A 24,686-nucleotide genomic window follows, 5' to 3' on the forward strand; every position below is an offset into this window, starting at 1 on the left:
CAACAGTGTAGGAGAGTTTCCTTTTCCCCACACCCTCTCCGGCATTTGTTATTTGCAGACTTTTTGATGATGGCCCTGCTGACTGGTGTGAGGTAAAAAATGTTCTTTAATGATAGAAGTTTCAGGTATCCAGTGTTATAATTCAACATCTGTATACACTGAAGAGTGACAGCCACCCCAAGCCTGGTTACCACCTGTCGCCAGTTGACGCCCTTCATCCGTTTTGCCCTCCCCCCTCGCCTCTCACTGTGCCCTCATTTGTAGGTACTGGGAAGACGGAGCATGCTCTGTTTGTTTGTTTGTTTGTTTTAATTCTTACAAACTTAACCATTCAATCAAGTACTTTTGAAGTGAAAAAGTAAATACAATAAAGACACAAGATATTGATTGACTGCCTTATAAATTTAAATTCCACTTATAACAGCAATTAGTTTTACTCCTAAAATTATATATTTGTACCTTCTCTTCTATATCTAAATCATGTTCAGTTCAAAACCAACCAGAATGTGAACATTTTAAAAACTGTCAAATGTTGTAATTTAACATGTTCTTATTTCTTAGACAACTTTCGAGCGGGGACTGGAACTACATGCTAAAGTCACAATTTTTGCAGAGGGCTGCCACGGACACCTGGCCAAGCAGCTGTACAGGAAGTTCGACTTAAGGGCCAACTGCGAGCCTCAGACCTATGGAATCGGGCTGAAGGAGGTACCTGCATTTGCTGGTGTAATTTTAATGTGGCAAGATGAAGCTTACACTTGTTTGTATTGCCATGTAGTTATTATTAATCAGAAATGTTCATAATGACTGAAAATATTTGGGATATTTTTCAAGAGGCTTTCCTGATGGCTTAGACAGTAAAGCATCTGTCTGCAATGCAGGAGACCCGGCTTCAGTCCTTGGGTTGGGAAGATCCCCTGGAGAAGGAAATGGCAGCCCACTCCAGTACTCTTGCCTGGAAAAATCCCATGGATGGAGGAGCCTGGTAGGCTACAGTCCATGGGGTCACAAAGAGTCGGACACGACTAAGCAACTTCACTTTCTTTCAAGGGGCTAAAGAATATAACTAATCAAATTTCACTATTATATAAATTGTGTCTGCATGTTCTAATTGTTTTGTCAAATGTTGATTGAAATAAGTCTTGAATTTGAAAATATTTGTGACATTAATTTTTTTTCATTGTAATTCCATTTCCCTAATAGAATTTGACCTGTTATCCATATGCTCTTTGTAAGATGACCACATCCTATAAGAATTGCTTATTCAAAATTATAATGTAAAAATAACTTAGTTTATAGAGTACTCACTCAATATATTTAATGTGCAGCATATATTTTTATTAGGTTAAATGGATATTTTCTTAGTTTATCCAATCTCTAGTCTGATTTCCCAAACCTTAGGTTTATTAGCATAAGAGTTTCATTATAATTCTTTTGTTAAAAATATTTTGGGGGGTAAAACTCAGAAAGGTTCAAATTCTGTACATAACTAGATTTGTTATATTGTGAATAAGGGCTTGTTTTGGCGGATTTCTTCCCTTGTAGCTCAGTTGGTAAAAAATCCGCCTGCAATCCAGGAGACCCTGGTTCGATTCCTGGGTCAGGAAGATCCACTGGAGAGGGAATAGGCTACCCACTCCAGTATTCTTGGGCTTCCCTTGTGGCTCAGCTGGTAAAGAATCTGCCTGCAATGTGGGAGACCTGAGTTGGATCCCTGGGTTGGAAAGATCCCTTGGAGAAGGGAAAGGCTACCCTCTCCAGTATTCTGGCCTGGAGAATTCCATGGACTGCATAGTCCATGGGGTCACAAACAGTCGGACACAACTGAGCAACCTCACTTGGCAGATTGCACTTAACACTTTGTGATGTCACATAAAGTCTGATTTTTAGATAGTATTTCACATGAAAACTGTATATAAAATTTAGACCTTACCCTTCTGAAAGCAGGATGATCGATTTGCTTCAGGTGGGGAGAAGGCAGTGCAGGAGGAAATAAACTTTTTTCTGCTGAAAAATAGCATCTGTCCTGTAAAGTAGCAGCTCTGACATGCAGGGCTCAGTGCACTTTATGAGGCAAGCACTCCTGCGTGGCCCCCACCTGGATCCAGGTGTAGGTGGCTACCAGCACCTCATCCCCTCTATGGCGTTTCCTACAAACATGAACACCTTACCCATCTGAGAACCTGGTTAGTGTCTTAAGCATTCCCGAATTTCCTAACTCGTTTCTTTACTTCCATTCATCCCTGCAGTTTGCTGGGATGTTTGAAATGCCTTCTATGTGTTTCTCTTATTACAGTTTTCCACTTGTTGCTTCATAAATAAAACATAAAACTTAGCAGCTTTTGTACATGTGGTGACATAAAAATATCTAAATAATACACTAGGACCTTTTTTTTTTTTTTTAAGCTATGGGTTATTGATGAGAAGAAGTGGAAACCTGGGAGAGTGGATCACACCGTCGGCTGGCCCCTGGACAGGCACACCTATGGGGGCTCGTTCCTCTACCACCTAAATGAAGGGGAGCCCTTGGTAGCACTTGGCTTTGTGGTGAGTCATATGCCCATGATGGGAAGTTCCACTGTGAGAGTCAGTGCTTCTCGGTGTTACAAAACCAGGGTGTCACATCTGGAGACTGTGAAAGGCTGATCACTTAAAGCTTCCTTTCTGCTTTATCCATGCATGAAATGCTTATGGCTGTTGTCAACATCAGTCCACTTCTGCTACACGCCAGACCCTGTGCTGGGTGCTTCCCTGGGAATGCTGTCCCATAAGATTCCCATGAAGTCTGTCCATCCTTATTTTGCTTATGGGAAACCTCAAGTTCATATAGGCGAAACAACCTTCCCAAACACACCCAATTAAGTGACAGAGGCAGGACTCCCGCCCAAACCTGTCCTACCTGAAGCCTGTGTCCACCAAGGCATGCCATCACTGGAAATGCAGTCCACACCAGGTTTGAACCTGTAACTTTTTAACAGGAACCTTTTCTCCCCCTTGGTCACTTACATCTTTGCAATAAATTATATCTTGACCATTACAGGGAATGGAAAAACGATATGAATCACTGCACCTTGCCATTGGTTGCAGCTTTATAGTTCAATGTCGATTAGACTTGTATATGATAGGTTAAATTTGTGCACTATTGGTGTGTTCAGTGCATTCCTTTTGTTTATTTTTTATAGTGATTTAATCTCAGAGAAAAAAAGCTTGGTTATTAATTTCAGCACTTCATAATACCATGTAAAATATAACCTCTGATATTTCTAGCCCTCTCTATAAATATGATTATATTCGGTTTCTTAATTTTTGCTAGATAGAGCTTATTAGTTGATTTCTAGAGTTGGTGTTGATAAATGAATAATAAATTATTACAACTCCTTTTGTAGACATATAATGCATGACACCTACCTACAAATATTTTTTAATTTTAATTTTGATTTAAAGAGTACAGTAATTTATTAATATGTTCTAAGTATTTTAAGTTTGCAAGTTATAAAAACATGGTATGTATTGTTTACCCTTCTTTTCCAAGGAAATTTTATTCCAATTATTTAATTAAATTTGGATCATTGCATATATTTCTCTAAGTCCTTTGAGAATAAGAATTTTAATGTATATGTTTTCAGATAAATAATTGCCCATACTTCATCTTGATATAATTTGAAATAGCAATGTCTGATTTAAATATAAACATTTTAAGGTTGGTCTGGACTATCAAAACCCGTACCTTAGTCCATTTAGAGAGTTTCAAAGATGGAAACACCACCCCAGCATCCAACCAACATTGGAAGGTGGGAAGAGGATTGCCTATGGAGCCAGAGCACTCAATGAAGGTGGCCTTCAGGTAACTCTGCCTTCTTTTTTATTCCTTATTTCTGTATTGGGGAATGCAACATCGAAACATGAGGTCACAACTCTAGGTGAACAATAGAAAGTTATCTCATAGGGAGAAAATTTAAGTAACCAAGCAAAGCACCCTAGTGTTTATAAGACTGTACCTACCACACCAGAGTTAAATAAATTATACCATGGATTTGGTTTTAAGGATATACTTGTTTCGAGAGAAGAATTCATGGGCCTTTTTTTGTTTGTTGGTTTGTTTTTAACCAGAAAATTTAAACAAGATCTTCTCCTTTATTCCTTAGCTAGCTGCCAGGAAAGTCAAGGACAATAGTAGTTTTCAGCAAAGGTAATTAATTCATCTCAACTACCTAGTAATATCCATGCCCTTTAAGTGGCCTCTGTTAAGTTTTTACCCTTATTTGTCCTATTGTAGTATATGTTCAAAATTAGAACTACTTCAGAAATTGGGTATCTTTTTTAATCTATTGTAAAAGTAACAAATAGATCATAGAAAATTGAGAAAAGTTAACTTAACCTTAAGTGAAGTTCTAAATACATTCATAAAGTCAAGTAAAATCACAACTAAATTATGAATGGAATTGCTAGAGTTCTAAAATAACACTGTCCCTAAGTTCCATTGCTACAGGATTACCACTCATGAGGTTTTTATTTCTAGAGTAGTTACTCATGTGCAGTAATTTTTGTTAAATTCCCTGTGTTCAAGCCCATTAAACTCTTTTGAATAATGTCCACAATAGCTACTGCCAGCCTAATGCTACTCTTTCATTTCTAGTATAAAGGCTTCTGTATACTCAGCAGTACATACAGATTCGTATTTACATCATCTGCCTGTTCACTTCAACGCCCCGGATGATCTTTAGATGGGCAGGAAGAGGTGATCCGCCCCCGCCCTGCACACACGCACACTTCTTACCTAAACTTTTCTGATTTAATTAGTCAGAAATTCGGAGACTCCCATTAAGTTTTTGAAGACCCTTAAGACGCAAAAATTGAGAACATTGGATTTTATTTTGAGTATTACAAGTGTTATTTTGAGTATAACAAATATTACATGACTTTTTATTTCTCTTTCCTCTGCACCAAAGCTTTCTAATTAGAAAGCTTCATCTGGCAGACTGTCACCAGTTCAGTTCAGTTCAGTTGCTCAGTCGTGTCTGACTCTTTGCGACCCCATGAATCGCAGCACGCCGGGCCTCCCTGTCTATCACCATCTCCCGCACCCACCATTTTCTCAGCAGAGACTCATGGCGTACTTTAGGAAGCTTCCAGAGAAGGAAATATTACATGCCGAGGAAAGAGCCACTGTCTCCTTTTTCATTTTTACTCTGTAGATTAGATTACAGTACATTTTCCCGTGCTAACTATCCACAACTTAGCTGCTACATTCTGGGACTAAACCAAAACATCACCACCTTTGATTACATTGTTTTTCATCAGAAATGTATACGGAGGTCCAATCGTCTTAAGATTTATTTCGGAAATTCAGTTTACTCTTAGGTTAAGTAAAATATATTATTTAGGGTGGTAGCTAAGTGTGGTGATGCCATGATTACAATCTAGGTTTCCATCCCTGAACATCAAGGTGAAACAAAAGGGCACATAGAGTTAAGATAACATTCTTGGTAAATCCTGTGTTACCCAGAATGGCTATAAAAGCAGATCACAATTTACATAATAGTCTTTCAGGTTTAGAGAGTATTTTTAATTATGACATGGATATGTATAAATAACATTTTATTTAAGTGTTGATCTGGTCTTACATATTTCTCATGTAGGTAAGTCATGGGGAGGGAGATGGAAAAATCCTTAATAGAAAAAGAGTGACAGTTCTGATCCTCATTTTCATGGCAGGGGAAAAACTGCTTTTGCTCCGATTTTTCCTTTAACTATATTCATTCTCATGTAATTTTTTTTTTTTTTTCAGTTTTTCTCTACAGCTTTAAAAGAGGCTGTAGTGTGGAGTTTTTAGTTTTAGAGTGTTTGTTGAATCTGAACTAACAAATGCGCTTTCTTTCTTTCCTCAGTCTATACCAAAGCTCACCTTCCCTGGGGGTTTACTTATTGGTTGTAGCCCTGGTTTCATGAATGTTCCCAAGATCAAAGGCACTCACACAGCAATGAAAAGTGGTATTTTGGCAGCAGAATCTATTTTTAATCAACTAACTAATGAAAACCTCCAATCAAAGACGATAGGTAAGAACTTCCTATGTATTCTCAGGTTCTTCACAGGGACATTTAAAAAGAAGCTATTTAAACATACACTCCGTGTGCACATAGAGGACAATAAATACAATTAAGAATCTTGGTCTTTATGTTTATTTCACTGGGTACTGGAAGATGCTTACTGTGTCTGTCCCTTTACACAAAGCACAGCGATGCGTGCTGGGCAAGGAAACCACTCACAGTGAGCGAGGTTTTTACGGCCACCTTCTAGTTTATGAACGTGGAAAGTGGAGCAGCGCCTGTGGTGTCCTGGCCCCAGGAACACGATCAGCATGAGGACCCCGCATCACATCACACACACGCCCCCAGATGTTTGTTCCTGGGCAGGCAGAGGAGTCATGGCTGCAGGCTCCACAGGCCTGGCCCAAGGACCCCTCAGGAGACCGTTCATCTGAGGACAGCCTCTTCTCAGGCAGTCTCATCTCCTCCCCAAGAATGGCGGGACCTGCCCCACCCTCTGCCTTCACCTCCTTTCACTCTCCTTTCTGGTCCTGTTACTGCTTCCCAGGTCCTGGGAGTGCCAGGCACCCCTGAGTTCCCTGCACCTCTGCTCAGATCTCTCTGGTGGCTCCATGTTGGTGAGTGAATCTGCAGCACACACACGCGCACACACACACACGTACACACACACACACACACACACCACACACACACCACACACACACACACACACCACACACACACACACAGCACGCCCAGCCCCAGCCCCTCTTGCCATATGGTATTTTCCACCTTTCAGCAGAATCGATCAACTTTATCTCCTGCCTCCTGGATGGAAAATCAAGAGCAGGGGCCTCATTCCCTGTAAACCAGAAACAACAGTAGCAACTCAGTCCTTGATTTACGCCGTACTCCATAGAGTCCAGTAACGTGATGCTTGCCTAGTAGGTTGTACCTCCAGGTGTCCTGGAGGCGTGGAGGCCTGGGCAGGGGGGAGGGGGAGGAGCTGCAGGGGACAGAATCCTCACCAAGGGTGTGTCCCAGGGGTGCTCTCACTGCACACGGGGTTCCATACCAGAAGGGTGGAGTGAGCAGGTCACCGAGACCAGGGGGAGCAGTGGGGCTGCTCACCATGGAGCTCACAGGAGGTAACCAGAACTAAGACATCCTGCTAGAGGTTAAATGCAAGCCCTGAGCTTTAGGCATTGTCAGGCGTTGTCATTTCCGAGGGCTATCACAACAAAGCACCACAGACTGGGCGGCTTGCTTGTTCTGAGTTCCCCACGCCGGCAATGGGAAGTGAAGGTGTTGGCAGGACCACTCCCTCTCCAGGTTGGTTTCCAGCTTCCGGGAGCCCTTGGCATTCTTGGCTGCTGGCACAGCAACTCCAGCCTCTGCCCTGGCTTCCTCTGAAGTCTTCTCTGTGTGTGCCATCTTGTTAAAACACCCAAGGAGGGCCCAGTCCACTCCAATATAACCTCGTTTTAACTCATTACACCAGCAGCGATTACACCTATTCTGACTCCATCTGAGACAACCCAGCGTGACCCTGTCTGAGACACCTCAGGGTTACGACATCAAAATGCCTCTCGGGGTGGGTACAGTGCAACCCATAGCAGGTAGGAGGGTTTCACTGATCAGTTCTGAAATTTCTCACGTTCATAAGTAGCATGAGCTCTCTTAGCTTCCTTTTCAGGTTCACTGAATTTTGAAACTTATTTCCCATGCTACCAGTTTGGCCTTACTGCCTTGCCTGTTAACACCACATCAAATGGGTTCTTTTGGGGTGATTTATGTATAAATTTGTGTATAAAATATTCTTCAAGTGTAGTCTTACGTGACCACCTGCTTTTTGTAATTACGTAAGATGCATCACTTATTTTGGTAGCCAAGTACCTTGACAGTAAGACTCTTTGAGGCAATTTAACACAATATTTCTTTTTTTTTTTTAATAAAAAGGGCTTGATGTAACTGAGTACGAGGACAATTTGAAGAAGTCGTGGGTGTGGAAAGAGCTCTATTCTGTCAGGAACATCCGACCGTCCTGCCACAGCATCCTGGGTGTGTACGGAGGGATGATTTACACTGGAATCTTCTACTGGATATTCAGGGGGATGGAGCCCTGGACTCTGAAACATAAAGGTAATTCTGGCCCCTATGAGCAGGAGCATTAGTTATTAACTCGGGAACAGGATCCAGTCAGTGGAAAGAAGGGGAATTTTCTTACTTTACTGTTCTAAACTTGCCATATGAGAGAAATTAATTCAGTGTCGAGAGAACAGGGTATTGTTTTAAGAGGGCTAAAATCTTGCTTCTTCAGTATAATGTTTACAAGTTATTAAATGTCTAAGGAAGTACTTTAAAATTAATTCTATTTTTACTAAAAATCTTCCTCAAAACTTTGGAAGGGTCTGACTCAGATAAGCTCAAGCCAGCCAAGGACTGCACACCCATTGAGTATCCAAAACCAGACGGGCAGATCAGTTTCGACCTTCTGTCATCCGTGGCTCTGAGCGGTACCAACCATGAACACGACCAGCCAGCACATCTGACCTTGAAAGACGACAGCGTGCCTGTCAACAGAAACCTGTCCGTATATGACGGGCCCGAGCAGCGATTCTGCCCTGCAGGTTAGTACGTTCATTTCCACCTGTGCTCCAAGTATCTGCTTTAACACATCAAAAACAGGCTTCCGTTATTTTAAGAAATTTCTCCTCCTATTGCTTAGAAACTGTAAATGACTCCTACATCTAGATTCCTTTCGAAAACCATTATTCTTACGGTTCTTACTCTCATTAGCAGTTTAGAGTAGGGATCTCTTAAGCCTAATTTAGACAGCATTTCTCAGAAAAATCATTTACCCTCAGCCCAAGGTGAGGGTTGTGGGAAAAAGCACCAAACATCTCTCTCCATATTCATGCGACTTAAATCATTTTTGTCACAGCTGCTCCATGTGTGTGAGCTGTGTGTGTGCTCATGTTTAGTTGCTAACCTGTATCTGACTGTTACCCCATTGAATGCAGCACACCAGGCTTCTGTCCTTCACTGTCTCCCAGTTTGCTTAAATTCATGTCCATCCAGTCCATGACGCTATCTAACCATCTCTGCCACCCTCTTCTCCTTTTGCCAGCATCAAGGTTTTTTCCAAGAGTCAGCTCTTCACATCAGGTAGCCAACGTATTGGAGCTTCAGCTTTAGCATCGGTCCTTCCAGTGCATGTTCAGGGTTGATTTCCTTTAGGATTGACTGGTTTCTATGCTGACATACACACGCACATATACACATATGGTATGTATGTAGGTATTCTAAAATACTAGATTTTGGCCATATGCAGCCGAGGGAAATGCTTCTAGACTTTAAATCTATCATGGATACTGTATCTTTTAGTGCTAAGCTTTCAACTAGAATAGTAGGAAGTGGTCTCCAGTGGTGGTGAGACAGACAGTACTCAGGTGTGTGGAAACCAGTGTACTCTGGACAGGGGGAAGGATGTGACCATCTCTGACTTTCGCTCCTAACCCTGTCATCTCACGGGCTTGTAAATTGAGGGTAAGAGTTGATCTTTGCAGCTGTAGCCACGTTCATGAGCAGATCTCATTTTATTGCACTTGGTGAATGTTGGGCTTTTTAAAAATTGAAGGTCTGTGGCAGTCATGCATTGAATAAGCCGACTGGCGCCATTTTCCCAACATTTGCTCACTTCACATGGCACATGAAATTCTTAAAAAATTCCACTTTCTCATTATATATTGAGATCAGTGATCTCCGATGTTACTACTGTGACTGCCTGAAGGCTCAGATAGTAACACTATAACTGCTACATACACTGGGAACAAAACCCCCATGATGCACTCTATTTCACTGTATTGCGGTGTCTCCTGTGCAGGCCTGTATATAACATCACATTCAGAAACTGCCCAATGAAGAGTTCCCTTGTTACTTACACCAGCTCAGCCACGTGCTGCCACACCTTCTGCTTTTATCATATCTGATTTAAAACAATAGCAAAGGCACACACCCAGATCTTTGTAATATTCCCTGTGGGTAAATGTTCCGTCAGCAAACCTCGTGGGTTTCTGTGACTAGTTTCTCCAGGACCTCAGCTTCTACTCTGAAGTTACCTACTGCACCACGTTGTCTATTTTTCCTCACAGGCGTCTATGAATTTGTCCCTGTGGAACAAGGTGATGGATTTCGGCTACAGATAAATGCTCAGAACTGTGTGCACTGTAAAACATGTGATATTAAGGATCCAAGTCAGAACATTAACTGGGTGGTACCTGAAGGCGGAGGAGGCCCTGCATACAACGGAATGTAAACTGCAGCTGGCTTCAAGGTCTCTAAAACAGATGGCAAACTAACTTCCAGGATTTGGAAGTTCACAGGTGTCAGAATTTCTTACAATATGTTAGTGATCAGTATTCAAATAATAATTACCAGTGGAATCATTTTATAAGATTATGAATATTTCTCTTAAATAAAACTTTGTTAAGTGCTGAAGCATCTATTTACTTCTCCGATTCTTCCAAGATTCAGCACCAAAAGCAGATACACCATCAGCCTATAATGTACATTTATTTGGCTTGTCAAGTTCAACACTTCGTGTAAAGTATGTATTATGTTGTAGACCAGAGGCTGGCATCCAGCCCACCACTCTTCTTACAAACAGTACGACGGAGCCCAGCAACGCCTCCTGGTTTACATGCTGTCAGTGGCTGCTTCTGAGCTCCAAGTGCAGAACTAAGTAGCTGAGACAGTAATGTCTGACCCTTTAGAGACGCCGGCCAGCCCAGAGCCTGTACTGCAGACAGACGCATCAAAGAACTGAGAAAAACAATACACAGACTCAGGCTTTTGTCTGTTTATTCAAACACGATGTGTGTTTAGGAGTTTAAAAACAAGCTGGAAACACCATTTTCCTTTGAATAATGCAGAGAGTCACTGAAGAGGGAATCGACGCCACTGGAGTTTGTAACACTGGTGTGTTAAACAGTAAGTTCCTATCCATATTCCTGGACTGTAAACACAGGGAACCGAAGTATCAGAGCACAGGAGGGATCACACCGAACAGACAAACTGTTTAACTGTCTTCCTCGCTCATACAATCAACACACGCTTAAGCAAAACTGAATTCCTCATCAAGCAAACATTTTTGCATAAGCTGCCTTCTCTTTATCTTTCTGTGCCTTTATCTTTTGCTTGACCTTCAGCAATTCTGCCTGGATAGCTGTAAAATAAATATGGAGTATGAGTTATTTCTCAAAACATCCAAAAAATCAGGTTGACCAAATTGATGCTTTAGTACAGTTAAAAAGATAAACCTCTTCTCCTGAAGAGTTAACTGAGCCCTGTTAACAGAGCATGATTTAGAAGACTGTCCACCAAGAGAACCAACAATTACACGCAGATATGCCTTCTCCCTTCCGTTTAGAGGCGGCTCTAAAGTGCCTCCCCAGTTTCATTTACCAAAAGACTCAAGATATATTTCAATATCTAGACCAATGATCACTATTTGTAGTTGGTTTATTGGGAAAGAAGCTTATTTTTGTCACAGCTTTCCAAAACTTTCCTACAACATATCCAGTAGCTATTCGGGTATGTCCACATTCAGCTTAATAGTCCCAAACATTAATTAAATCTGCCATAAATACTACCTTCTAATGCTGCTCCTTCACCTAGCATTACAGGACAGTAAAGCAAATAGTCCAGATACATGCAAATAAGTGTTCTGGACAGAGACTAGACTAAGCTGAGGGCGGGGCCCTGCCTCATTGCAGTGTGATTGGACCCTGGCCCCATAACAGGCCTTCTGTAGCATCTGCTTAACAAATAAATCTCTTTAATGGCAAAGGGTACAGTGGCTCACAAGGATAAATTCTGAAAACAGAAAGTGAACTTTCACTCCAAAAACTGCCAACTTACCTTTATCTTCTGGTGCTATTTCCTGAGCTTTCTTAAGATCAGCCTTTAATTGGGAGAGAAACAAAAGGAAAAAAAAGAAATAACAGATTATGATTCATGAAAGCAGTTTGTTTTTTTTTTTTAATTAAAATTTAGAACAAAGTTTTACCAATGCTTGATCATATTCTTTTAATCCTTGCCATCCTTGGGCTCTACGGTACAGTGCTTTGGTATTTGATGGGTCTATTTCAAGGGCCTACAAAAAAATTATAAAATCAGTTTTTTTATCCAAACATTGAATACTAAATATATATCCTAGATTTCAATTTACTGTCAACTCCAAATCAATTCTTCACTGCTTTGTGACAACGCTAGACCCAGAGCCGCCTCTGCCTGCTGACAAGTTGTTTGGTCAGCAGAGGGCGCTAAGGGGACACGGGCAAGGAACCTGTGTCCTTTCCAGGCTCCTGCAGGCGGGCTCCTCAAGCACCCAACCTCCCTGCCATCCAGCGAGGCAAGGCCACCCCCTCCGCAGGGACTCTGGATCTCAGCCCAGCCCAGAGGGAGTGGGCACTCCTATGTTATACATACAGATGCACATATAAATACATATATACCTGCTGTTGCCATATTCCTCAGGGTTCTCTTTACTAGCCAACCTCCATTATTCCAATTCCCCCTTTTATCTATTTTATAGTAAACTTTCTCTACAGAAATTACTGTGTAATACCTAGCTTCTGATTGGGCCCTAGCTGATAGAAAAAAATATTCTGAATAAAAATTTGTATATATTCATTTAAGCTGACATCCAGGTTTTTTGCAGGAACATGAGTAACTTAATAGGCTTCTCTGAAACGTTTTAAAAATAATATATTTATTTATTTAACATCTTTTAAAGGTCAGCACTCAGATTTTACTGAAAAGGGTATATTACTTGCCTCGCAAAGGTCAAGAAAGCAATCCAGAGTGAAGAGCCACCTTGTCTTCTGCTGCCTACTCCCTTCTAAATACACTCTTACACCTTATTCCACCTACCCCATAAACTGGGACCTCATTTCATTTCTACTTGCTCGGGCATAGCTGACCTGTGTACACCAATTACTGGGCAATATACATAAAAATGACTGGAGGTGGTCTTTCTGAAATATATGTTCTCATTTGAAAAACCTGACCAAACACACTGTCCTAACTACTATGCTTCAGGAGGGAGTGGGGCCACTTTCCAGCTCTCTCCGTCAGCACTGCTGACATCCCCATGAAGGCAGGCAGCCTTCCTGTGTGTTCCAACAGCACTCATCCCCCCAGAAGAGTCCTGACAACCCTAAACTGAAACGGAGTCCCTCTCCCACCAAGTAAATTCCTTGACGGGAGGGTCTTTCAATCAAAACACCTAAGCGCCTATCAGCTGCTTAATCTGTGCCCAACACTGAGCTTAAAATGCTTTACACACATAACACAGTCTTTTTAACAGTCCCAGAAGGAAAGCAGTATTTCCACTTAACACAAAGAAATTAAGACTCTAAAATTAAGAACCTCCTCAAAATCAAAAAGTGACAGTGGTCTAAGAGAAAAACCATGTCTGCTGACCGACTCCACAGCCACGTTCTTAATCATTCCTGGGTTTATCTTCCAATGTCCAGCACATAATAGGTGCTCAAGAGTTAATAAATGCGCTGGGAAAGACAGTATCTTCATGGGAAGTTAAGTGATCGCATGTTATAAACTAAATGAGTGATTTGAGAGGAAGAACTGAGATCCAAAATATTCAGATGGAAGAACATCAACAGACTCACCTCCAAACAGCTATCGACTGCGCCCTGCCAATCGGACATCTTCAGTTTGCAAGCGCCAATATTCAGCACGCAACTCAAAGCGACAGGCTGCAGCTTTGCTCCATCTGCGTCCTCAGCAGCAGCCCGGGAGCCTTCCACATACCTGGAGAACAGCCCCATACAAGCAGCAAGCAACACCCCATTAAGACACTCTGCCTGTGACTCACTCATAACTTGTCAGTTTTGATATGAAAGTTCACCGATGCTAGTATTAATATTCTTAATGACCACCATCTTTTTGTTAAATCCTTTCCTTTAGAAGATTTTTTTTTTGGTTCCAACTTTTTTTTTCCCAAAATGTTAAAAGACACCAACTTAAGAACAATCCCCAAACCTAAAGATTATATATACTGTTAACACTTTTCTATTTGTAAAATGAAGATTTTAGCAACCACTTTCCAGTGTAAGTAGGTTTGGGACTAAGGCTGTCATTGCAGGAGCGGGACTGGACTGGGAAAGGTGAGGAAGCCCGTGGTGGTAACTCTGACTCACGCTTTACTGTAGTTCCCATGAAAGGGGCCCAGAAACAATGCATGTACCTGGTCCCGACAGTCTAGTCTCTAGTCTCCCTCAGTGAAAAGGATCTGGGTTCCTGAGAGAAACTCACATCTGGACAGGAGGTTACATATAAGGTGAGCCCCGACCATCTTGTGGCAGAAAGCAGGCAAGTGCCCACAGACTAAGAGGAACATGTCAGATGCTGCCAAGGGGCTTCCACTGGGCAAATCCGAAACCTTGCAGCACCAGAAAGAATGATGGGAACAGTATAATAGGCTGAACTGGAAAAAATAATCCACGGATCTATAGTAATACTAAAAAAGGGGTAAGGAGTCCTTTCAAACAGAAGAATGACAGCTAGTAATTGCAGACTGGCTGCTAAAATCAGAAATCACAGTTCTGCAAGCCTCAAGGTAGTAACTGATTGAGGCAAAGGTCTTCAGTGATGCTGAGACCACTGGATGAATTCCTAGAAACTTAGTCATACAATCTCACAGCCCCATTGCACAGAGGACGGCTTATTTATTTAAAAGGTAAAGGTACTTTTATAATAGAGACACATGACTAACACCACTTTAACCAAGTGCCAGAACTCAAAATAAGCCAAACTGCCTTGTGCCTTCAGGACATGATAGAGGATACAGGCACATCATCTATCCTCTTGCTATCTTTAACCTCAAACTAATCTGGAGGAAGCAATAAAAATATACAGGTGATATTCCCTATGACAAGTGGCCTAGACTCCACAAAATGGAAATGACTTAAAAGATTAAAGATTAGAGAAGCCTTAGAGACATAAAAACAAATGATACAATGGATACTGGAGTTAAAATTTTGTGACAACTGGTGACCTTTGCATATGGATTACATAGTAGATAACAGTGTATCTATATTTGGGAGATGTTTTTATGCATCAAGGCTAAGTAGAAAATGTCCTCATTTGGGGGGGGAATACTGATACTTGCTAAAGTATTGAAGGGTAAAGCGTCATGGTATCTACAACTTCCTTTCAAAATGATTCTGCAAAAATAAATGTGGCAGAAGTTAAAAATTGGTGAATGCAGATAAAGGTACATGAGTATTCATGTACTATTCTTAATTTTTCCATATTCTGAAATTTTTCAATTAAGAATCTGTAGGCAACTAAAAAATGCAACTAAAACTTCAATATACCTGGTTATTCTGCAAGTAATAGGCCAAAAATACAAAAAGCAACTCCTGAATTTCACTTTGTAATTCAATTTATAAGTTCTTAAATGCAATTTATTAAAAATGTTTTATTACCTTAAAACTTTTGTGTATTTTTTAATGGCCATCTCCCAGTTCTGGGATTTGAAAAATGTATTTCCAATGTTTTTTAAGTCTTCTGATATTAATAAAATTTTATCTACCTGTAAAAAAGAAAGAATACAATATGGGGGGTTTGAGTATGTAATGCAGTTTAGTCCCAAGTTCTATCTTTAAGACAGGCTGACAAAAAAGGCTCAAAATTTTAGCCCTGGGAATTCCCTGGTGGTGGTCCAGACTCTGCTTCCACTGCAGAGGGTGTGGTTCCACTCCTGATCGGAAAGCCAGGATGCCACGTGCCACATAGCATGACCAATAAATAAGTAAAATTTTAAAAATTTTACTACTAAATTTTCTTTAGCAGTTTGGCCAGTCTGAAAGCGTTTGTTAGTTGCTCAGTCGTGTCTGACTCTTTGAGGAGACTGTAGCCAACCAAGCTCCTCTGTCCATGGGATTCTCCAGGCAAGAATACTGGAGTGGATTGCCATGCCCTCCTCCAGGGGATCTTCCCAACGCAGGTATCCAACCCCAGTCTGCTGCACTGCAGGCAGATTCTTTACCATCTGAGCCACCAAGAAAGACCAAAATCTTAAATTACTCACATCTTTTAAATCCACATCTGCATCCTCGGGGAAATCTGGGTGACTGTCACCAGACCCATCCTTTGGGAATATTCCCCAATCATCTCCTTTTTTCAGTTCTCCGCATTCTGCAATAACGCACAACTGTAAAAATAACCCTCAATTGTAGAAGCGCACTACTGCATTAATGATGATTTTTAAAAGGTCTGGGTTTAAAAGCTCTACGGCTGCAAGTCATGTGCAACACTGTCTACGTCGCTTCCTGGCGGCGCACCTGCTGCGACTACAGCAACGCACTTCACACACTGGCAGGGGCACAGCAAATCCCTACTGTGGACGCACTCACTGCAGCCAGTACTCAGTGTACAGCGTGAATGGACAGTTTCACCGTTCCCTCAGGTGTTGCGCATGCTTTCAACCGACTCTTCCCTTCGCACACTGAGTGACAGCACACCCCCGCAGGTCTGACTCTCCAGTGCCCACTCCCAACCCTGTGGACGCAGGGTGTCTGTGATGGCTGTGGTGATCCACAGACATGTGGAACACAAGGATCTTTGCAGTGACAGGATCTAGTCCAAACCCTTCAGTGATTTATACAGGATGAGAAACCAGGTCAAGAAAAGTGAAATCACAAGAGCAAGGCTAGACCACAAGTTACATGGCAGAGGAGACCAAAGGACTCCTGGTTTCCTGCCCTCTCTGTACTCTGCGCCCGTAGTCACACCAACTCAAAGTTCTACAGGCGTAGGAGACTTCAGTTATCAAAATCAGCAAGACTGAAGTTAAAATAACAAGTCTCTTTTTAAACTTCCCTCATCTTTCCCACAGTAGAAAACGGCTTCAAAGAAAAAGCGGCAGGTCCAGGCTTCTAGGACAAGAGCCTTCTGGACATTTTTCAGCCAGCAATCACCCTTTTACTCACCCTTCTCTAATCCAGCAGCTAAGATAATATTACCATCTTGCTACTCACTTTGGCAGGTTTTTCACCTTTCACCTCCACATTTTCCAGAATCTTTGCCACACCCATTCCTTTAATCACTTGGCCAAACACTACATGCTTCCCATCCAAATGCGGAGTCGGAACGGTGGTGATGAAGAACTGGGAGCCGTTGGTGTTGCTGCCCGCATTGGCCATGCTCAGCAATCCCTCCTTGTCATGCTGCGGGAATAAACCATAAAGAAAACCAAGGTAAGAGTTCCCGCTCTGCTCTACCAACCGTTCACAGAAAAGGGGGGGCCGCTGGAATACCACTTAGAGCACATAATGTAGAGTGATTTTACTTCATTATCAAGTGTGACTTTAATTCACAAAACATGAGAGTACTTAACCACTTTTTAAACTTTAAGGAGCGCTTATGAAACTAAATTAAGATGAAACAGTGGGGGCAGGGGTGGTGCTCCTAAAGCGATCACACTGAGAGCATGCTTGGACTTCATCAAGATGAAGATGCCACAGGAGGAAGTCTAGTAATTCTGCTTCACCCTTTCTTATGACTGAGGCACATTTTTTCTGAAAGGCACTCAACAGTGTTCCCACTTTCGGGCCTACGTTATGATTCTCTCTTCACACGTCAGCAAAGTTAGGTCCTTTCCTACTCTCCACCCGTGTAACACTCATGTTAGCCCTCCCACCTGAAATGCCTTTTACCCCTAAACCCAAATCTAATCCAGCTCTCAAGACCACCAAGTGTGCAGAAGAATCATGTGTCCATGCAACAGCCCCTCTTTTTCTAAAATCTTATTTTTATTTTGGTTGCCCTGGGTCTTCGTTGCTTTTGTGCAGGTTTTCTCTTGTGGCGAGTGGGCCGTTCTGTTGAGGTGCACAGGCACCTCCTGGTGGCGACTTCTCTCACTGCAGCGCACAGGCGCTGGGTGCGCAGGCTTCACTAGCTACAGCAGAAGGGCTCAGGAGCTGGGGCTCAGGAGTTGGGGCGTGTGGGTTTATTCGCTCTGTGGCATGTGGGATCTTCCCCCGTCAGGGATCAAACCTGTGTCTCCTGCATTGGCAGGCGGATTCTTATCCACTGCACCACGAGGGAAATCTACCCCCTTTCTTTTGATCAACTTTTCCATCACATAAGCTGAGTTTTCATCCTTCTGGTACTTTCTTTCTCCCTTCCAAAAGTCTGGTGCTTTCCCCACAATATTAAATATTAACAACTTTATTTCCTCAGCCTCCTCATGCCTTCTTCCTTCCTCACTCATATCCCTCCCTCAAAGGCATCTGTATTTTAGTTCCTTCTAACCAAATCTCAGCCACCTGGCGAGGTCCAGTCTGCCTAGTTCACGCACCCATTCCCCCTTGATGTCTTCCCTAGTAATCCAGACCATAGGAGTCATACCTTTCTCCTGTAGTATACACAGGTCTTGGTCAACTTAGCATTTACTTGCATTTTATTACATTATTCAGTTACATTATACAGTTGCCTTGTGTGTCTTAATCTTGCCTTTTTGGCAAGATTTTATTCCTTATCATGAAGGTCTTTCCTTTTTATAAACTCTTTGGTGCCAGTGACTGTATTCGCTACAGGAAATAAACTGCTTAAAACACTGATGACATTTATTCTCAAATGATCCTAAACACCTTGCTCCTGTTCCCATTTCCAAAAACCCATGTTTACTTTTGCTCTTAGATGTCCATTGTCATGACTGAATGATACCACACCCTGACCGTGACCCCAGAGTCACTGAAATTAAGCAGGCACAGGCGTCACTAAGGTCCCTTAGGAGCCTGGACATTAACCAGATCCGCTAGTCCGCAAATGCCCTGACACCCCGGACATTAGCCATGGTTTTGCTGCTCTTCAAATTTAGGCATAAAGATGCACAACTTACCATCCCTCTAATAGGAACATTTTTCCTGGAAACAATTTTGCCATATGCTGGCCACCCATGAAAACTCACTGGCTTTACTGCAGTGTATAAACCTGAATCACACTAAATAGTTGTTGTATTTTTGCCAATAAAATCATTGCCGGATGAGGTTTTTTTTTCATATTAAAGATGTATATTTATAAATATGATACCTTTCACAAATAAAGGAGATCTAAGCACATCTGAGGCATTTATCCTAACTTGACAAGAATCCCAGACACATGACAATCTTTATTGTTAGCAACACACATTTTTGTCTACTTTACCTTATAATGGAAATTTTCATCTTCAAATTTTTCACCATAAATGCTTTCTCCACCTGTCCCATTCTGATTTGAGAAGTCTCCACCCTGAATCATGAATTTCTTAATAACTAAAAAAAAGGAAAATCAGCATTAGAAACTACAGTACAGATGACTACAGCAATGTTAACAAATGTGTGACAATAAAGACAACTTCTCTCCTGCTCTCTCCACCTATACGCACAACTCCAGGCTCTTAAAAAGCCTTTTCCCAACCCAAATCCCCACTAACACTCAGAGAATTAGTTCGTATAGCACCTCCCCTACAACACTGTCAAACCTCAAGACTGGATCTACTAATTTTTCTCCCATAGTACCTTTACTCTACCTTTCTTTTATAATATGGATCATAACAATCTGTCTCTTCTAGCAAACAGTTAAGAACAGCAACACCGTTTTTCTTCCAGGGTAACCATGTGCATGGCTGGGCACATAATGGTTACTCAAAAATGCCTACTGAATAAACCAATTATTCCCAAGAGGCCTGTTACACTGTATTGGAATTACTTCTGCAAATGTTATTACTTAACAGTGCCACCACATTCAGATTCCCCAGAACTCTGTATCTGCTTGTATGACACTCATGTAGTCAGGAGACACAGATGGACGATAAAGGGAAAAGATAAGGCAGAGCCTGGGAGAATCCATGTGTTTCCTGATGGGAAAGGTCACAGGGTGCCTTCTTCCCCCAGCCAAGAAAATGCAGCAACACGTGTACAATGTTGCTCCCCAGGAAAGCCCTTGAGGAACTCAGCACCCAAGGTTTCTACAGGGGCTCATCATGAAGGTACTCTGCCTAGCAAATACCAAAATTCCACCACATCCTCAAAAGGAAAGCAACTGTTCAGCATAAATCAAACTGTACAGTCTCAGCAGAGTTAGCCACCTTACGATTCAGAGAATGGCAAAGTGCTCTGACTTCAGGCAATTCCACCCTTGCAAGTAGATTTATGACAGCAGTCTCAGGTTTGCAATGTGAACTCTTGTCCACAGACACTTTTTTAGAATACAGGCAACTCCTTGATTTACTGTGCTTTGCAGATACTGTGGGTTTTGTTTTTTAACTTGAAGGTTTGCAGCAATTCTGCATCAGCAAGTCCATCAGTGCCATTTTTCCAACAGCATGTGCTCACTTCATGTCTCTGTCACATTTTGGTAATTCTTACAATATTTCTAACTTTTTCATTATTATTTACTACAGTGATCTGTAACCAGTGATTTTTGATGTTACTACTGTAATTGTTCTGGCGTTTTTTTTAGCAATAAAGTATTAGTTAAGATATGTATTTTTCTCCAGATACAATGCTACTGTGCACTTTAATAGACTATAGTATCCTGCACATATAACTTTTATATGCACTAGGAAACTGGAACTTTGTAACTTGCTCTCTTACAACATTCACTTTATTGCAGTAGTCTGGAACCAAACCTCTCCCTGGTATGCTTATATTTGGGACGTCCCAAGTGGCGCTAGTGGTAAAGAATCCACCTGCCAAGGAGGAAACACAGGAGATGGAGGTTCAATTCCTGGGTTGGAAAGATCCTCTGCAGAAGGAAATGGTAACCCACTCCAGTATTCTTGCTTGGAATATTCCATGGACAGGGGAGCCTAGTGGGCCACAGTCCATGGGGTCGCAGAGTTGGATCTGACTAAGCACAAACACACATGCTTGTATTTTGATAGTTTATTAAACATGAAAGTAAATCTACAGTTTAAGTAATCTAAAATCAATGTTAATTTTTTCTTAATCAAGTTTCTTTAAATACTTATGTAACTACAAATTAACTTGTTTATTCATTAAATAAATATTAAGTGCCTACTCAGTAACGATACTAGATGCTGAGGACAAAATGGTGAGAAGATGCAGTTCCTCAAATATGGAGCTACTCCATGGGGAGTACCAGCAAATCATCACTAAAGTATGACAACACAGTGAAAGGTCACCTAGTCATCACATGTCACACCAGGGATCCAAAATATGGAATCTTTAAGTCAGCTGTAGTCTTCCCAAGCAATCCTGCCCAAGAAGTAGGCATAACTTTGTGTCACCAGGCAGTCAAGCTACCCAAGCTCTATTTGTTTATCATGGCCACATCCTGGTGAAACAAGGGTAACCCATTTCTCAATAAATAAACCTTAGGACCCTGCCATAATTACTTCCACCTTTCACAGCCCAACATCTATGAAACTGAGCTATAGTCTCAGATGTTAAAGCATCCTTTTGAAACTAATAGTAATTTTTAACTCTCACCCTCTCCTTAGTGTTTTCTTCCCTAACTCCCTAAGGAACAGGATTCATGACTTCTAAGAAGAATCAGATTCACAAAATGTATACATACTTCTATGGAAAGGACATCCTTTGAAATGGAGAGGTTTCCCAGTGGTGGGTCCAATGCCTTTTTCTCCTGTACATAATGCACGAAAATTTTCTGCAGTTTTGGGTACAATATCTGCAAACAATTCTAAGACAATTCGACCAACTGAAAGAAAAAATAAAATTGTGTCAGTATGCAAAACAATGGTAAAATTATGGTGACTGAAAAATACCAAGTTTTCTTTTTTTGGTCATTTTTCTAATATTCTAATTCAGTCTACCTAAATTGAGTATCATGTATCCAGATGACTTTAAAACAACTACTTTACTACATCTTACAAAAGATCATAAACAGTAGCCAGAAGATCAGCAGCATATAAGGACACCATCATCCTCTGTCGGCCCCTTCTCCACCTGCCCTCAACCTTTCCCAGCATCAGGGTCTTTTCCAATGAGTCGGCTCTTCGCACCAGGTGGCCAAAGTATTGGATCTTCAGCATCAATCCTTCCACTGAATATTCAGGGTTCACTGACTCAATGGACATGAGTTTGAGCAAACTCCGGAAGATAATGAAGGACAGGGAAACCTGGCATGCTGCAGTTCAGAGGGTCACAAAGTCAGACAAGACTTAGTGACAGAACAACAACAAAGGACACCATCATTTGATTGATTTTCTCTGACATGTGCGCATAATTTTAAATCACCAAATGACCAATAGAAGAAAATACAATATCCTCTGAGTGGTCAGGCTGGCCAAGTTTTAAGTGCAGCTGTGGTCTCTGTGCTCTGTGGAACCTGCCTAGTGCTGCCTCTGCAGCAAAACCTGAAAAAGTTGCCATTCTAGACAATTCCTAATGCAGGCAATAAACCCAGCACTAAATTTCAAAACAAAATGAACACACACCTAAGTCTCCCTGCGTGTGTTTGCCTGCCTTCTCAGTAAACAAAGACTGTTGCAGCCATTAAGCCATCACATTATGCTGACCTGACGCAGCCGAAGAGCCCGGAGGGAACTCAGTATGGAGACAAACAGGCTGCCCATTTCCAAGTCCACCTAGCAGTCAGTTGCTGCAGCCACCCTGAACAGTGTACCCTGAGGAGACTAAGGATGGGAAAACACAGGATACTGGCCCCAGACAGCTGAGATGCACATCAAATGAATGATTGCAGTGAGCCCAGATTCTTACATCTTCCCATACAGAGAAAAGCCCTACACTCCTTAACTAGAGACACCTGGTTTTCTTTAATAAACAGTAATCTTTTTTCGATGTTCCGACCACGAGGTCTTTGTTGCAAAAACTCCTATATACCTTGACTCCTTCCTCATCTCTTTGAACAGAGCTGAGATACTCTGTCCCAGGCTTAAGGGACAGAGTTTTTTCCTTTAAAGCAGTTGTAACGTGTTCCAGAACAGGAGCAATTAAGCTACAAAGCAATGTGAGAATTCACAAGACCTGAGGCGCCTGCAAGCTGCTACTGTAGCCTAGGCAACCACACCGCCACACAGATCTCATTTTCCCCACGCCAAAACGGAGAAAATGTCCACCAATCTGAATGCATCAGTAGTAAAGAAGAATCAGTAGTAAAAAAGAAAAAAGGAAAACACGCAAAAGTCGGTTTAATTTATAGATAACATGGCAACTGCTGACATACATCACGTGGCGAAAGACACAGGGTGACGGGAGCCCACCAGACGCTTAACCTGGGGTTTTCAAAGCAGGTTTTCGCCCTACAAACAAAATCATCTCGTTTTGTGCTAACTTCACGGTGCTAGGTGGCGGGCAGGTGCGGCCAAGTCGGGACAGATAAACCCAAAAGCTTCCAGCATTCCTCGAACAGAAATTTCCAGAAACTTCTCCACGCCCCACGGCACCGGTACAAGGTCGCGGGCGCAACCCAGCCCAGAGGCCTGGACCAGTGCAGGTCCCAGTGTGGGCAGCCGGCCCCACCTCAGACCAGCCCCCTGCCCGAGCAGCGCTCCAGCCTCAGGGGCCCCCGACCCCGGGCGCCCCGCCTCCTCACCTCGCTCCCCTCCGATGTCCACGTCGAAGAAGACTCGAGGGTTACTGGGGTTGGAAGGCTTAGCCTGGGGGGATGGATACGACATTGTGGCTTTAGGGCGCGTGTACGACCACCTCTTAACACCGCGTGGTCTCCGTGAAGCTGGAACCCTAAAGTCACAAGGCCCGCGAAGAACGGCGGCGCTGGTGAGCTGCTTCCGGCTGGGGTACGGAGGACACGGCTGATCTTCCGGCGCCGCCTCTCAACTTCCTGCGGCGCGGCCCGACTTCCGGCTTCGCTGGCCTTGGAGTCCGCTGGTGCCTGAGCTCTAGTGGTCGGCTCTGCGCTTTCTCAGCCGGGTTTCTCCTCTTTTCTGGTGCACTGAAGCTGTAGGCCCAGTTGTTTTTATTCCTCTCGCTAGTGTTTTGGGAGAGCGTTGTCAGGCTGTCACCCCGTTCCACCTCGGGGCTTAGCTGTCAGGCTAGGGGCCGGCTGTCGAAAAATGCGTGTGTCTGGGAAACGGGGCTGGAAACGCTCACGTTGGGGGTCGTCAGAGGGTGGAGACGATGGCCCTCAGCACCCGCCTGGCGGCGCAGCAAGCCGCGGCGAGTCGCTGATCCCTGTGCGGTGGCGGCCGTGTTGTAAATCGATTCTCTTACTTGGCCATGTGAGCGGTGGCAGGAGGCCAGGCCGAAGATTCCTGGTTCAGCTGCCTTGTAGGGTGCCCGCTTTCCCTGAGGAGCTGTATTCAAGTTTCTGATTTCGCTGCATGACCGCACACTTCAGTTCAGTTCAGTTCAGTCGCTCAGTCGTGTCCGACTCTGCGACCCCATGAATCGCAGCACGCCAGGCCTTCCTGTCCATCACCAACTCCAGCACACTTACTTCTTGATAAAGCTTAATTCTGGAGAAGAGTGAACTCCCGCACACTTACTTCTTGATAAAGCTCAATTCTGGAGAAGAGTGGTGCTATGGTCCTTACCACTTCATAATATTCTAATTGTTTATTGACCTATTCGTCTATCTTCTGCCGTTAAACTCCACGAAGACAGGAATTTGGTGTTCTT

At 42.6% G+C, this 24,686-nt stretch overlaps 2 protein-coding genes across 3 annotated transcripts in view; one reads left to right on the forward strand and one right to left on the reverse strand.

The window, feature by feature from the left end:
- ETFDH (electron transfer flavoprotein dehydrogenase) overlaps positions 1-10,527 on the forward strand; it is a 39,675-nt gene extending 29,148 nt beyond the window's left edge. For both annotated transcript variants that reach the window (XM_018061484.1, XM_005691301.3), the window contains exons 7-13: positions 562-708; positions 2,407-2,547; positions 3,701-3,844; positions 5,889-6,057; positions 7,987-8,169; positions 8,436-8,657; positions 10,182-10,527. In XM_018061484.1, coding sequence (XP_017916973.1) covers positions 562-708; positions 2,407-2,547; positions 3,701-3,844; positions 5,889-6,057; positions 7,987-8,169; positions 8,436-8,657; positions 10,182-10,345 — 1,170 coding nt within the window. In that variant the 3' untranslated portion in view covers positions 10,346-10,527. The remainder of the gene's footprint in view (positions 1-561; positions 709-2,406; positions 2,548-3,700; positions 3,845-5,888; positions 6,058-7,986; positions 8,170-8,435; positions 8,658-10,181) is intronic.
- PPID (peptidylprolyl isomerase D) lies at positions 10,874-23,856 on the reverse strand. The gene is made up of 10 exons (XM_018061485.1): positions 23,641-23,856; positions 21,643-21,783; positions 19,267-19,373; positions 17,097-17,285; positions 16,148-16,270; positions 15,543-15,649; positions 13,722-13,863; positions 12,098-12,184; positions 11,950-11,992; positions 10,874-11,254 (listed from the first exon to the last, which is right to left on the reverse strand). The coding sequence occupies exons 1-10, from the start codon at positions 23,723-23,725 to the stop codon at positions 11,166-11,168; spliced, it is 1,113 nt and encodes a 370-aa protein (XP_017916974.1). The 5' UTR covers positions 23,726-23,856; the 3' UTR covers positions 10,874-11,165.

This window comes from Capra hircus, chromosome 17 (assembly GCF_001704415.2).
Source record: "Capra hircus breed San Clemente chromosome 17, ASM170441v1, whole genome shotgun sequence".
Taxonomy (NCBI): Eukaryota; Metazoa; Chordata; class Mammalia; order Artiodactyla; family Bovidae; genus Capra; species Capra hircus.